The sequence below is a fragment of the Lepidochelys olivacea genome, assembly GCF_965140295.1.
Source record: "Lepidochelys olivacea isolate rLepOli2 genome assembly, chromosome: 8".
Taxonomy (NCBI): domain Eukaryota; kingdom Metazoa; phylum Chordata; order Testudines; family Cheloniidae; genus Lepidochelys; species Lepidochelys olivacea.
The window spans coordinates 21,984,738-21,999,820 of record NC_140418.1 but is presented as its reverse complement, the minus strand read 5'-3'; the positions used below and the strand labels follow the sequence as shown (position 1 = coordinate 21,999,820).

Genomic DNA, 15,083 nt, shown 5'->3' with positions numbered 1-15,083 from the left:
CTCACATCCCCATGGAAGACACACCCTTTCATTTACTCAAGCAATTCACTGAACATACATGGTTAGGCCACTTGAAAGCAGCAGCTTTGCCAATCCCTGTCTGTCCTTTGGTGCACTTGGCTCACTTGCACCCTATACACAGGAGGCTCCCCGTTTCTCCAGCCCAGGATCTCTCAGACTCTGGATCGCTCCAAAGATTTCCTGTATCCTGGGTCCCCCTGCACTCCAGAAGCTGAAGTCTCACCAGAAGTTTGTTGTCCTTGATGACCGTCAGCTGCTTGGCCCACTGCCCAAAGCGCTTCTTACGCAACAGGAAGGCACAAATCCTGCAGTCCTTCACCAAGTTCATAGAAGCTTCCTCTGATGGCCATTGGTGTGTCAGCCGCTGGCCCTTCCCATCCTCCTCCTCTTCATCGTATGACTCATAGGAGCTGCTCATCGCATCAGAGTCATTGTCTGGAAGGAAGCAGAGACCCTCCCAGTCACCCCAGGATGCTATCGACAACGGAGCTCCAATGCCCTGCACACGGAGTGGGACTTCAGCCTGGAGGATCACCTTCTCCTAGCAGTGTCTTGGGAGAGAAAGCCTTTGTGCGCGGGGAGGGGGCAAGGGGGAATGGAGGATCAAACTCTGGATCAGCAGCAGTTCAACGCTAACGATTTCCATTTTCCTCCAGCTCCTATCCAACTTGCACTAGCATTTCTCTTTATGAAATATGCAAAACATGGAGGGTTCTAAGTGACCTCTTACATGTGACAAACCTTCTCTTTAGATGGAGAGATTCTCTTGGATCAAATCAATGGCTAGGACATGCAAGAGGCCTGACTGTTTGTTGAGCAGCCTGTGTAAGAGCAGCGTACATGTCTGAATTGCTCAGGGACTACTGACCTCCAGGAGATACTCCAGGATGCAGCTCTTTGCCCAGGCAGCTGAAGAGACTGGACAAGGAAAGTCCCACCTCTTGAGTTGTGCTGGAGCTTTTCTCAGGTTGCTTGCTGCTGTCTTTGTTTTCATTGCACTGGTACTTTAACTCAAGTCAAGGGCTCCCAGAGCAGCAGGTGGGTGCCTCTTATACATGGTTATAAACTGCCAGAAATAAATAAACCCTGGCTCTCTTCCTCGCTCTCTTTGCGACACCTAGAGCGATTCCTGCCTTGAAGGCCACAGAACTACCACTGATGGTTACCACAGGGCTGTGGTCCAAGCAGACGCTTAGGTACTCTTTGGCTCTGTGTAGGATTCCCCACCCCCATCCATCAGGCTGATGGCTCATCCCCTTTGGCTCTTTCCCCCTGGTTAGGCACCTGTCTTGAAGAGTCTTTGCCCTGGTACCTACAGGAGTTTTTCTGCTCCCCATTCATCCTGGTAACAGGGTAGTTGCTGTCGGCATCCTCATAGTAGCCATCCTCGATTGAGTTGGGGGGACTGGAGCTATCTGCAATGAGAGCAAAGGGGGTGAAATTTGTGATGGAGACCCCTGCATAGGGGCTAGGATATTAATGCGGCACATGCATGGCACAGACACTGGTGACAGGACCCATCAGAAGGCTGCACTGAAGCAAGTCATGCCACTGCTTGGAGCTCTCACGGTTGCCAACATGAGCTGCGCAGCAAGGCCAAGTGTAATGGATTAGACATGGGTGCAGTTATAGCTGGATAGAAGCACGAAGTGGTGGCATAAGGGGAGGGACTTTGTCCACAGGCTAAGCTGAAAAAGCCTCAGCAGCAGAAAGCCTCCCTCCCTTCCTCTGCCAGCTCTCCAGGAGCCACCGGAAAGCTCCACCCACAGGAGGAAGGAGACCAGCTGCCAAGTGACATGGTTTGGGAAAAGCACCCCACTCCTTTCCTGACATTCCTCCAAGGTCGCAGCCACTCCCGGGGAGGCTCAGCACTCACTCCCCCTTCACATACAGGGTCTGGGAGCGCTCTGTCCCCTTCCCCTCAGGCTGCCCTTCACACAGGCATGGAGCTCAGCAGCCAGGAGATGAGGGAGCGTTTGAGGGGCTATATCCTACAGCTGAGAAGACCAAGCAAAACCTCCCACTTTGGGGAAACCTCTTGGTTTCTTCCTTCCCTTGGGGAGTGTTGGCGCTCCGGCCCAAGGGAGCTCAGGGCAGCTGCCCCATATCAGGCCCTGGACAGTACCTCCTTGCGAGCCCAGTAACATCACCCCCGAAGGGCCTGGCAGGTGTTGCTACTGGGTGGAAGATCCCCTTCACTCTCTCTGCACACAGCAGGAGCCAGGACTGGGGCTTTGTTCATTCCAAAAGCCTCAGAGAGATCAGGACTTGACGCAGATCAAAGCCAGCTCCCACTGAACCCTCTGCCCCTTAGCCACCCCCTCTCCCTGCCCTAAGCCAGCTGTGGGAGAGACTGTCTTGCCTCAGGATCTCAACGTTCCTGGTCACTCAGCCCTGACTGAGGCGTTTCCAGAGGGGTGGGTGCAAACAGCCCCTGGTACCACCACCACATGAGGATTGGAAGGCAGCAGGGACAGGAGTGCCATTGCCCCCACCCCAGGTCATTGCCTTCCCCAAGACAAGCCAGTGAGGGCTGCCCCCTGTGGGACTCTGGCGAGGGCCCCTTGTTTTGATAGGCTGGCATGGGAGCTGCAGAGCCACTGTACAGACATGCCAGGGGCCAGCCCGCTGGGTGTTCTCCAGTCCCCTCCCCACAGGTGCTTCCTGTTTACCAGGGTTGGACTCACTGCGGGAGGTGATGTACTCGGGGGCCTTGCCTGGACCCAGAGGTAGGGCCTCCTCGTAGTAATCTTCAGGTGGGGGGGTTGTGGGAAGCGGTGGAGGAGGGTCCCTAGGAGCCTACAAAGGAGACAGAGAGAGACCAGTGTCAATTAGAGTGAAGGAGCGGGACGGGGCTGAGTTACAGGATGTCCAAGGGGCCATCAATAAGAGCTGTTCCCAAAACGGCAAGAGAAGGGTAACAAATCTCCTCCCCATCCTCCTGGATCTGTGGGTGCCTCTCCCTGTCCAAGAGGTTATCAAACCCAGAGCCCAGCCCCTCCCCCTTTTGCTGTCTGCTTCCACCCACTCAGAGCAGACAGGGACTGTGGCTTGAGAAGCCCCAGCCCAGCCACCCAGGAGCCCAGATCCACTGCCATAGTCACGTTCCAATCCAATTGCTTCCAATTCTTGTCCTTTCACTACCACATGACTGTGACAGGGCCCAATGACCTGTGGGGATGGAGATTTTGGGGCTGCTGGACTCACATTTTTAGATGGATGGCTCCTTGTGAGCTCCAAGCCAATGCCCTCGCTGGTGTCCCCATCGTCCTCCTGCATATCCTGGAGATCCCGCAGGTCACAGTCTGGAGGGGGGTTAGAGAAGGGATGCTAAGCCAAGCTATGATGCCAGGGACAGGGCTCCCCAGACAGACCTTCAAGGAAGGCCTTTCTCTTCCTCAGTGCTACATACACTGACCACCTCTAGCCCACACCAGAATTAGCTTGTTGTCACAAGAATGTCATTTATAGTCCACTTCACACCACATCATCATCTTCCCAAGCGGAACAAGTTTTGGGGTTTCTATAGGCGAGTTCGTATTTGGGTGCCCCAAAGTGAGCTAGATATTGGGGAGAGGGGTGAAGGAACTGCCTAGACCAGTGTGACAGCAATGGGGTCACACCCCGCTTTGGGCAGCGGATCTGATTTTATTGGTGCTGTGAATGTTCCCACTACACCAAGGTTACATCCTGCTCTTTCCATCCCTGCCTTGGGAGTGATCACCTGGGCAGCCAACAAAGAGGGGCTAGAGCCCTTGAGTAAAGGATGGGGCTTCACTCCCAGTGCTGAGGGAGTCAGCCCTCTGCCTGGGGTTGTGGGAGTTGAGCTCTCAGCCTTGTAGGCTGGAGCGATAGCTAGAAAGTCACAGCAGTTCAGCTACATGGCCAGCGAGGTGTGGAAGGGGGTCTCCAGACCAGTGATGAGCTGGCTGAGCTGTACGTACCAAACTCTTCAAAGAGGGACTCCACGAAGCTGGTGCTGTTCTGCAGGGCTGCTGTGTTGGCGTACATGTAGTCCAGAGCCTTCCCTGGGAAGGAGAAAAGACATTACCGCTGTTGGGGAGGAGCAAAGTCAACTTCTGACTGCAGGGGCAGGGCAGGATGGCATGGCCAGCACAGAGATCTCTTTGTTGGACCCCACTCATCAAATGGGCACATGCCCAGCTCCCCAGGAGTTGTAACCCAAGAGACCACCGCAGCCATAGGGGCACCCAGCCAGGCTAATCAGACTGTGCATGCTCATGTGAGGCACCCCTCACGAGGGCACCTGGTTCCCAAGGACAGCAGCCCGAGGGAGGGGAGAGCAGCAGGGAGGTGGCTGGCAGAGGATTGGGAGTGCACAGAACGACACAGAGCAAGGATAAGGAAGCAGAGGGGGAAAAATCTAGAACTCCCCATCCCACTGAAGATCATTTCAGAGGGTCCCACAGGGATAATTTTCACTCTGCCATGGGGAGGAGGCGGCCCTCCAGGTGTGAGGCCTGTTGGGATTTCCATGGAAATCCCCCCTCAGCAGAAACTGCCGGCAGGAAGGCCGGTGGGAATGAGCGTTTCCACAGGAAATGCAGAGCAATTCCAGCCCAGTCACAACAATTCCCTTCCCTGGGCTGGGCCTGTTTGCACAGGAGCTGCCGGTGTCAGCGTGCAGCGGCGTGCCAGGCGGCCTGACGTACACCTGCTGTGTAACTCGGGTGCCCGACAGCTGGGGAAAGGGGAAAAGAGGTCTCATGGGGGCCCTGCTGCGGCAGGGATCTGCCAGGGTTTGCGAAGGCCAAAGGCGCCAAAGGCCGACATGAGCAAGCGCTTCAGCCGAGGATACGGAGACCCGTCGCACCGAAACCAGAGAACTTTCCGTCCCAGAGCACCTACAGCTCCCATCGCACGGCAGGTGAAGTCATAATAAATACAGAGAGCTCGTCGGTACCCAGAAGGCATGAATAAGTCAAAAGGGTAGAGCAGCAGGATCTTGCCAGCTATTGTTTAAGGCCGGTATCTCTGCTACTCAAGGTCAACTGGAGGACTCTTTCTTTGCACAAAAAAACCACCAGAGGGAGTCATGCGCCTCATCAATAAAGGGGCCTGATATGCAGCCAAGCAATAAATGACTCTCTAGGGAGAGATCCAAGGGCTGGGCGCTCCACCTTCCTGGCTGGATGCTCTGCCTGATGAGCTAGAGGAGAGCCAATGCTAGTTCATTCATGCCTCACCTCAGTCTTCTGCATCCCCATTTTGTATTCACTGCACTGGGTGAAGGAAAAGGCAGTTTCTACGGCTGCTCCAAATTACCTCGCTGCTGCAGAGGAGTCTAGTCCTGAACTACAACCTCCCTCTGTCCCCAGCCAGGAGATCGCAATGTCTGTTTGCCATGGACAGTCCTTGGCTGAGACAAGCTTTTCTCCTCCCCAGCTCCACGGACAGATCTGTGAATCCCCCAGGACGGAGATAGGCTGCAGGAGCGAGGGCCTGGGAGCTGCCTACAGGCAGGCTTTACCCCAAAGCACCAAGAGGGGTTCTGACATCTAGTCTAATTTAGAACCAGGCTTTTCCATCCAGGGCATCCTCCAAAACGTAATGCTGTAACAGCAAGTGCACTGCATAGAGCAGGCCTGCGCTGAGGCTGTGCAGGCTGGAGGTATGACACTGCCCCCCGGCTCTGAGTCAGGGGCAGAGCCTCCTTTGTAAAGCCAGTTAAACCTCAGGGCAGTCCTGGAGAGAAGTGGGGGGAGAAGAAGCTGAGGGTGGGTAGAGTAGGGGCAAGGAGCGCTTACTGACCTGCAGGGGGCTGCAGCTTCTGCAGGATAGTAGAGACGGCCAGTTTCTTCTCCATGGTGGTAGCGCTCAGGTATTCATGATCCAGCAACTTGAGCAGCAAGCTGAGCTCCGGGAGGAGCTGGTCCAGCACTGGGAAAGCAGCAGAGAGAACAGGAGTCAGGGAGCCAGTTGGGGGAGGAGAGAACAAGATGATCCAGGCTGAGGGGTTTGGGCTACTACAGAGGCTGGAGGGGAAAAAGCAGCTTGGGGCAGGGACTCTGTGTTTTGAGTTTGTACAGTGCCTAGCACGATGGGGCCCTGGTCCGTGATTGGGGCTCCTAGGTGCTACGGTGATACAAATAACAAAACACACACCACCACCTACTGAGTGTTTGGACAGAGCTACAGCAGAGCCTACGAGGGAGCTGGAGACTCAATAACTCCATTTCCGGCTGGTCCCACAGGAGGGCACCCACACTGTCAGGTCATCTGATCCTCGCCTGCAGGCAGGGGACCCTGCTCCCTGCTTTTGGATGCCCTCTATAAAAAAAAAAAACCCCTCTCGGGGGTCATTTACATATTGATTTGAAGCCAGGGTCCATTTTTCAGACTCCCTGAGGTTTGGGGCCAAAGGGGACGTCAGATAAATAGTCTCTGGTAAACTAAATGCACTTAACCCAGAACTAAAAACATATTGCGCATGTACAAGCAGAGGCAACTGCAGGTGAAGAGCAAAGGGGAAGATGGGCGAGCAGAGACTCTAAGAGTACGTCTACACTACGAAATTAGGTCAAATTTATAGAAGTTGATTTTTTAGAAAGCGATTTTATACAGTCAGTCAATTGTGTGCCCCCCCCCACACTAATGCACTAAGTGCGTTAAGTCGGCGGTGTGCGTCCACAGTACTGAGGCTAGCTTCGACTTTTGGAACGTTGCACTGTGGGTAGCTATCCCACAGTTCCCGCAGTCTCTGCTGCCAATTGGAATTCTGGGTTAAGCTCCCGATGCCTGATGGGGCAAAAACATTGTCACGGGTGGTTTTGGGTACATGGTCATCAATCGCCTCTCCCTCCACAAAAGCAATGGCAGACAATCGTTTCGCGCCTTTTTACTGTGCGGCCGCCATACTGCTTTCAGCGGATGGTGCAGTAGGACTGCTAAGCGTAGTCATCGAACCACTGCTTCCATTGCCACTCTGCTCTCCTGGTGGTCTTGCAGGGCCACTTCTGCTGCAACTCTGCTTGGCTGCTCTTGTCTCGTCATAACACAGCAAGCGTGCAGTCCGCTCAGCTGTTGTGTCCTGGCAGCAGATGATGCAGTAGGTCTGCAAACCATCGTCACTGAACAACTGCTTCCGCTGCCACTCTGCTCTCCTGCAGATGCCATACCACGGCAAGCATGGAGCCCGCTCAGATCACTGCAGCAATTATGAGCCTTGTAAACACCTCGCGCATTATCATGCGGTATATGCGGAACCAGAACCTGCAAAAGCAGGTGAGGAGGTGATGGCAGCATGGTGACGAAAGCGATGAGGACATGGACACAGACTTCTCTCAAAGCACAGGCCCCGACAATTTGGTCATCCTGGTGGCAATGGGGCAGGCTCATCCCATGGAACGCTGATACTTGGCCCGTGAAACAAGCACAGACTGGTGAGACCGGATAGTGTTGCGGGTCTGGGATGATTCCCAGTGGTTGCAAAACTTTTGCATGCGTAAGGGCACTTTTATGGAACTTTGTGACTTGCTTTCCCCTGCCCTGAAGCGCAAGAATACCAAGATGAGAGCAGCCCTCACAGTTCACAAGTGAGTGGCGATAGCCCTCTGGAAGCTTGCAACGCCAGACAGCTACCGGTCAGTCGGGAATCAATGTGGAGTGGGCAAATCTACTGTGGGGGCTGCTGTGATCCAAGTAGCCAACGCAATCACTGAGCTGCTGCTATCAAGGTTAGTGACTCTGGGAAATGTGCGGGTCATAGTGGATGGCTTTGCTGCAATGGGATTCCCCAACTGTGGTGGGGCAACAGACGGAACGCATATCTCTATCTTGGGACCAGACTACTAAGGCAGCCAGTACATAAACCGAAAGGGGTACTTTTCAATGGTGCTGCAAGCACTGGTGGATCACGAGGGACGTTTCACCAACATCAACGTGGGATGGCTGGGAAAGGTACATGATGCTCTCATCTTCAGGAACTCTGGTCTGTATGAACAGCTGCAGCAAGGGACTTACTTTCCAGACCAGAAAATAACCTTTGGGGATGTTGAAATGCCTGTAGTTATCCTTGGAGACACAGCCTACCCCTTAATGCCATGGCTCATGAAGCCATACACAGACACCCTGGACAGTAGTCAGGAGCTGTTCAACTATAGGCTGAGCAAGTGCAGAATGGTGGTAGAATGTGCATTTGGACGTTTAAAAGTGCGCTGGTGCAGTTTACTGACTCGGTTAGACCTCCGTGAAACCAATATTCCCATTGTTATTACTGCTTGCTGTGTGCTCCACAATATCTGTGAGAGTAAGGGGGAGATGTTTATGGCGGGGTGGGAAGTTGAGGCAAATCACCTGGCCGCTGATTACACGCAGCCAGACACCAGGGTGGTTAGAAGAGCACAGCAGGGCACGCTGCGCATCAGAGAAGCTTTGAAAACCAGTTTCATGGCTGACCAGGCTACGGTGTGACAGTTCTGTTGGTTTCTTCTTGATGAAAACCTGCCCCCTTGGTTCACTCTACTTTCCTGTAAGCCAACTGCCCTCCCCTCCCCGCTTCGATCACCACTTGCAGAGGCAATAGAGTCATTGTTATTGCAAATTTATGCATTCTTTATTAATTCGTCATACAAATGGGGGATAATTGCCAAAGTAGCATGGGAGGGGTGGGAGAGAAGGGAAGGACAAGGCCACACTGCACTTCAAAACTTGTTGAATGCCAGCCTCCTGTTGCTTGGGCAGTCCTCTGGGGTGGAGTGGTTGGGTGCCTGGAGGGCCCCCCTAATGTTCTTGGGTGTCTGGGTGAGGAGGCTATGGAACTTGGGGAGGAGGGCGGTTGGTTACACAGGCGCTTCAGTAGCCATCCATGCCTTTCCTGAATCTCAACCATACGCCAGAGCATATCAGTTTGATCCCCCAGTAGCCTCAGCATTGCATCTCGCCACCTTTCCTCTTGATCCTGCCACCCTCCTGTAGCTCCCACCACCTGTCCTCGTGTTCACTTTGTGCTTTCCTGGACTCTGCCATTGTCTGCCTCCACGCATTCTGCTGGGCTTTCAGTTTGGGTGGACTGCATGAGCTCAGAGAACATTTCATCGCGAGTGCATTTTTTTCGCCTTCTTATCTGTGCTAGCCTCTGGGACGGAGATGCTAGTGGCAGCGTTGAAACATTTGCAGCTGCGTGAGGAAAAAAAGGGGATGGTAAAATTGAAAAAGACACATTGGCCATTTAAAAAGGAGGGGCTGATGTTTTCGGGTTAACATGCAGCACAAACCCAACGAACCTCCACACACACCCAATTCTCTGGGATGATCGCTTCACCCCTCCCCCCACCACATGGCTAACAGCAGGGATGATTTCTTTTCAGCCGCAGGCAAACAGCCCAGCAGGAACGGCCACCTCTGAATGTCCCCTTAATAAAATTCCCCTATTTCAACCAGGTGACCATGAATGATATCACTCTCCTGAGGATAACACAGAGAGATAAAGAATGGATGTTGCTTGAATGCCAGCAAACACCGGGACCACATGCTGCCATGCTTTCTTATGCAATGATTCCAGACTATGTGCTACTGGCCTACCATGGTAAAGTGTCCTACCATGGAGGATGCAATAAGGCTGCCCTCCCCAGAAATCTTTTGCAAAGACTTTGGGAGTAGATCCAGGACAGCTTCATTGAGATGTCCCTGGAGGATTTCCGCTCCATCCCCAGACATGTTAACAGACTTTTCCAGTAGCTGTACTGGCTGCAAATGCATTCCAAGTCTTCAGGGCAAATCATTAAACATGCTTGCTTTTAAACCGTGTATTATATTTATAAAGGTACACTCACAGAGGTGCCTTCTTTGCCTTGAAGGTCCAGGAGCCCAGGTTGGAAGGGTACTGGCTCCAGGGTGATAAACAGTTCCTGGCTGTCCGGGAGAACGGTTTCTCCGCTTCTCTGGTGTGCGCTATCATATTTCTTGTCCCCAAAATCCTCATCCCTGTTGCCCGAGACTCCCTTGCAGGAGTCCACGTACAGGTGTGGGGTAGTTGTAGGGGCACCCCCTAGAATTGCATGCAGCTCATCATAGAAGCGGCGTGTCTAGGGCTCTGACCCCGAGCGGGCGTTTGCCTCTTGGGTTTTTTGGTAGGCTTGCCTGAGCTCCTTAAGTTTCACACGGCACTGCTGCGGGTCCCTGTGATAGCCTCTGTCCTTCATGCCCTTGGAGATTTTTTAAAAATATTTTGGACTTCCGTCTTTTGGAATGGAGTTCTGATAGCACGGATTCGTCTCCCCATACAGCGATCAGATCCAGTACCTTCCGTTCGGTCCACACTAGAGCTCTTTTGCGATTCTGGGTCTCCATGGTCACCTCTGCTGATGAGATCTGTACGGTCACCTGTGCTGATGAGCTCACCTGGCCAAACAGGAAATGAGATTCAAAAGTTCCTGGGGCTTTTCCTGTCTACCTGGCCAGTGCCTCTGAATTGAGAGCACTGTCCAGAGCGGTCACAATAGAGCACTGCGGGATTGTTCCCGGAAGCCCACACTGTCTAATTGCGTCCACACTAAGCCAAATTCGACCCGGCAATGTCGATTTCAGTGCTAATCCCCTCGTTGGGGAGGAGTACAGAAACAGATTTTAAGAGCTCATTAAGTCGACAAAAATGGCTTTGTTGTGTGGACGGGTACAGGGTTAAATCGATCTAATGCTGCTAAAGTTGACCTAAACTTGTAGTGTAGGCCAGGGCTAAGGGAGTGTCTACACTGCCCATATCATGTGTGCAGTGTAGTCACACTTTATCGCCGGGGGAGAGCTCTCCTGGGTATAAAAAGATAGCCACCCCGAGGGAGGGGTGGTAGCTTTCTCGCCGGCAGCGCAGCTCCTGGCAATAAAACATTGTCTATAATGGTGCTTCTCAGTGCTAAAACTTTTGCTGCTCAGGGGGGTGTTTTATCACACCCCTGAATGACTAAAGTTTTCGCGCTGAAAGTGGCAGTGTAGACACCGCCCAAGCCTTGAGACTGAGCAGGTCTTAACCTGACACCCAGCTGCCAATAAGGATGGTGTCAAAAACGTTATTTCCTCCTATTCCTTGACCTGAACTTCAATTCCTATCAGGGTTTTTTAAATAATCCCCCTCCCTGAAAATTTGGGAATTACGTTCCTTATATTTTTTTTTTCCCCCCGTGGGGCATGGACACATCACTGGTATTTTAGGGTAGCTCTTGGGTGCTGGAAGCCAGTTTCAGAGGAAGAGCATGGGAACATGGGATGTTTTGAAATCAGAGCTTCCTGAGGACCTTGCAGGCCTAGCATTCTGAGCCTTCTGACTTCAATGCAGAGAGGGGCTGCTTCAAAGAGTTACACATGATTGATGTCGTTTTAAACTGGTTTAGGAGCCCCTTTTGCTTTGTGGCTTCTGCTTCAACAAGGCCAGCTGGCCAGAGACCCCTCAAGCCGCCTCTGGGCTCCTGCAGCTTTTCACACCCCTGCGTGGAATGCAGCAAAAGCCAGCTGGTATCGTCAGAGGTGCTAAAAATCAAGCTGCTGCTACAGAGCAGGGAGGGAGAGAGATAAGAGGGGCTGAAGGGTGGGGTTGACGTTGTGCAGAGCACCCTTTGTCATCCAGAGAGCGGCTGCTCTCCTGTCCAGACACCTCTTGGACAGTGTTTACTGTGCAAACACACACACATACAGACTCTTCAGACCTTGTGTCACAGGCAGGAGACAGCTGGCCACCTGCAGAGCTCACTCGGGAACACTGGCCTATCAGATCACTATTCAAATGGCTCAGCAGGGCATTCCTCAACTTCTGATTGGCATATAATACAGTGCCCTTGTCTATTATTTATCACCCATATTACCATAGAGCAGAGGTGGGCAAACTATGGCCCGCGGGCCTGGCCTGCAGGACCATCCTGCCCGGCCCCTGAGCTCCTGGCCTGGGATGCTGTCCCCTGCTGTCCCCCCCTCCCCTGCAGCTACGCAGTCACGCAGGCAGCGCTCTGGGCGGCGGGGCTGTGCACTCATGCAGGGCATGCTGCTCTGAGTGTCATGGTAAGGAGGCTGGGGGGGCAGTCAGGGGACAGTTGGATAGGGGCGGGGCAGTCAGGGGACAGGGAGCAGAGGGGGTCTGGATAGGTGGTGGGGTCCCGGGGGGCGGTTGGATGGGTCAGGGGTTCTGAGGGGGGTAGTCAGGGGGCAGGAAGTGGGAGGGGTGGATAGGGGGCTGGGGCACAGCCTTCCCTACCTGGCCCTCCATACAGTTTTGCACCCCAATGTGGCCCTCGGGCCAAAAAGTTTGCCCACCCCTGCCATAGAGCCTAATGGTCCCAGCCAGTGTGGAGCCCCATTGCGTCACCTACCGTACAGGCAGACAACCCCTGCCCCAAAGGGCTCACAGTATTCTTGAATACCTACAGGAGGCCTCCAGGAGAGCTGACAATGCAGCATAGACTCAAGTGCCATCAGCACACAGAAGACTCTCAGCTCTATAGTCTGTGTGTCAAATGGGAACTACACCATGGCCTAGTTTTCTCCATGCCTGGCCCAAGTCAGCAGCTGCGTGAAGAACAGCTGGCTAAAGTGGATCCTAGGCAATATTGGAGGGCGTGGGGAGGATACTAGCTAGATCAAAACACAAACTGAAACTGCTCCACAGAACTTGCCTCCACTCTAGGTTTGTCTTGGCTAGGTTTTAAAGGCGACGCTGTTAGTAACATGGTCTAGTGGAGACAGAGGACGACTCTGCCCTGTCTCCATCAGGCGTTTGGGTCTGTCAGCCCAGCAAACGAAGGCGCGACTAGCGCAGACAGGCATAGCCCTCAATCTAGCTAACACCGATAGCAATAGCGGGGAAAATGCAGCAGCACAGGACAGCAAGTAGGAGTACAGGCTCGCCGGGGACCTGAGGTAAATACTCAGGTTGTGAGCCCATGCTGAAGCCTGTACCACCACATCTACACTACTCCTGTCGGTTGTACTAGCTAGATGCCCATGCTGGTGTCAATGCCTACCTGTGCTACAATCACACTTTCACTGGGGGTGTAGAAGTACCCGTCGAATGTGTGAAAAAGTGCCAGCTAACCCTGCACCTTTAAATCTTACTGATAGCAAGCCTACAACATCCCCTTCTTTTGAGGGCATCTGCCCTCAGCCTGGCAAATCACTACATTGCCCAGTGCTACTGGATACCCAAATAACCATGTGGTGAAACGGGCCCACTTCTGTCTGTACCCGATGAGAAGATTGCAACCCCTCCTAGAAGACACAGGCCTGGCTACCTTGATCTATGCACTCATGACTTCTGCTTGATTATTGAAATTCATAGCTAGGAACAAAGCACTGGGTCCCAAAAGAGATTCCAGCTGGAACAAAACATGGCAGCCTGTCTGCTTCGCAATACAGACTGGCATGAACTTGCTCCCGGCACTGGCTCCCCATCGAATACAGAGCCCAATTCCAGGTCTCTGTTCTGTTATCCAAAGCTCTCCATGGAATTGGCCCAACTACCCAAGAGATTGCCTCTCTGCCCATGGCCTCGGCCTCCAATGGCAGTAATGGTCCGCTGGAACCGTGAACCTGTTGACCCTCAGATTAGTCCAGGAGGCAGACTGCACTTGGACTATGGCCACAAACTATAAGAATGACCACAGAACTAACCACTTCCACAACTGAATGCAAGAGTCATTTCTTCAACTTAGCTTTCCCGCTCTTTCCTACATTGTTATTTCTGGTTGGAGAGGCTTGGAGGGGCTCAGACAATGTGCTGAGTTATGTGGGGGTGAAGGTGGGGAAAGTGGATCTAGGAATCTATATAGCGAGCTACATTCCAATAAGCAGGTGTCCACCACATACCTGTTAACCCAATTCCTTACGCAAGTTCCCATCTCCGTGCACCCCACGGCAGACAATACCCTAACCAACCATATATACTACAAAAACACACTCTGCAGCTTTCATAGCGCTTCTCCGAGTATCCCTGAGGCTGAGTGGACTGGCTTCTCCTCCCCAGCACAGAGCTACCATCCAGGGGTTTGGCCTGCATAGGGAGTGCAGGTTTAGGCTTGTCGGATTAGGGACGTGAGAGCTGGGGCGGATAAGATCCAGACAGGCCACAAACATCACACAGCCTGAACGAAGCTGCTGAGAGTTAACGTTTGCCCCTCTACTTTGTTTCGTTATTTTTCATTTTCACGCTGTCCCAGGTCCTAGCGGGACCAAGTCCAAAAGTGCTGCGTGACTGGGCCGTCCTTGTGGTACTGCTGGTCCAAATGGAAGCAGCATCTCGCTGGATCTCTCATGTGCAAGCATCACACAAGATCTACAGCCCAATTTTGCAGACTCAGGAGATTCTGAGGAGGTCTGGAAATGCACCTGAACTTCTGGGGGCTAGCTTCGATCTAAAACTAACCTTTAAGGTTTGCCCATCGCTAGTTATGGCACAGCAGAGACTTCAACACTTTAAAAAAAAAAAAAAAGGCAGCTCTTTGAGAGCAGAAGGCAAGTCAGATGCAGAGAACACCAGGGACAGGAAAAACCTGCCATTATAGAACAGCAAAGGGAAGAAACATCAGAAGCCAGAGATAGAGTCTTTCTTTAGGCATGTCTGAGCAATCACCTGTTGCCAGCAAATCTGGGAGGACAGGAAAGTGTGGGCTAGGGAGGGAAAGGCTGAGGACCCAGTGGGAGAATTGCAGTTGAGCCAGCCACTCATCTCTGTGTTGATGTTAGTGTAAGTCATAGGACCTCCTTGCACCACAGTTACCCAGATGGTAAAGAATAGGCAGTGAAAAGAAACCAATGAACCAGGCCCAGCATGAGCCAAGATCCCCTGGGGGAAAGCACGGAGGAGGAGGAGGAGGGGGAGGGGAGAAAGGACTTGCATGCCCCAGTCACTGCAGCTTGCTCGGAGGTAGAAAGCAGCATTCCCAAGTCAAGAAGAGCTCTCTGCTGATTTCATACAGCTCAGCAAGCCCTCCACCTGGGACCCTGCCCCGTTGTGGGAACCTTCTCTCTCTCCAAACTACCTTCAGCCCATCCCTTCCCCCACTGCCTTCAGGGAATCAGTGTGTGTCATCAGCACAGCAACAAGATACCCCTGAACTAATCTG

At 52.9% G+C, this 15,083-nt stretch overlaps 1 protein-coding gene across 3 annotated transcripts in view; it reads right to left on the bottom strand.

The window, feature by feature from the left end:
• The window catches only part of AFAP1L1 (actin filament associated protein 1 like 1), a 57,865-nt gene that overhangs the window by 17,747 nt on the left and 25,035 nt on the right, over nt 1-15,083 (bottom strand). For 2 of the 3 annotated variants that reach the window (XM_084637018.1, XM_084637016.1), the window contains exons 2-7: nt 5,794-5,922; nt 3,966-4,049; nt 3,229-3,326; nt 2,694-2,820; nt 1,338-1,436; nt 245-456 (exon numbers count right to left, since the gene is read on the bottom strand). In XM_084637018.1, coding sequence (XP_084493144.1) covers nt 245-456; nt 1,338-1,436; nt 2,694-2,820; nt 3,229-3,326; nt 3,966-4,049; nt 5,794-5,922 — 749 coding nt within the window. The remainder of the gene's footprint in view (nt 1-244; nt 457-1,337; nt 1,437-2,693; nt 2,821-3,228; nt 3,327-3,965; nt 4,050-5,793; nt 5,923-15,083) is intronic. The other variant, XM_084637017.1, reaches the window with a different exon arrangement.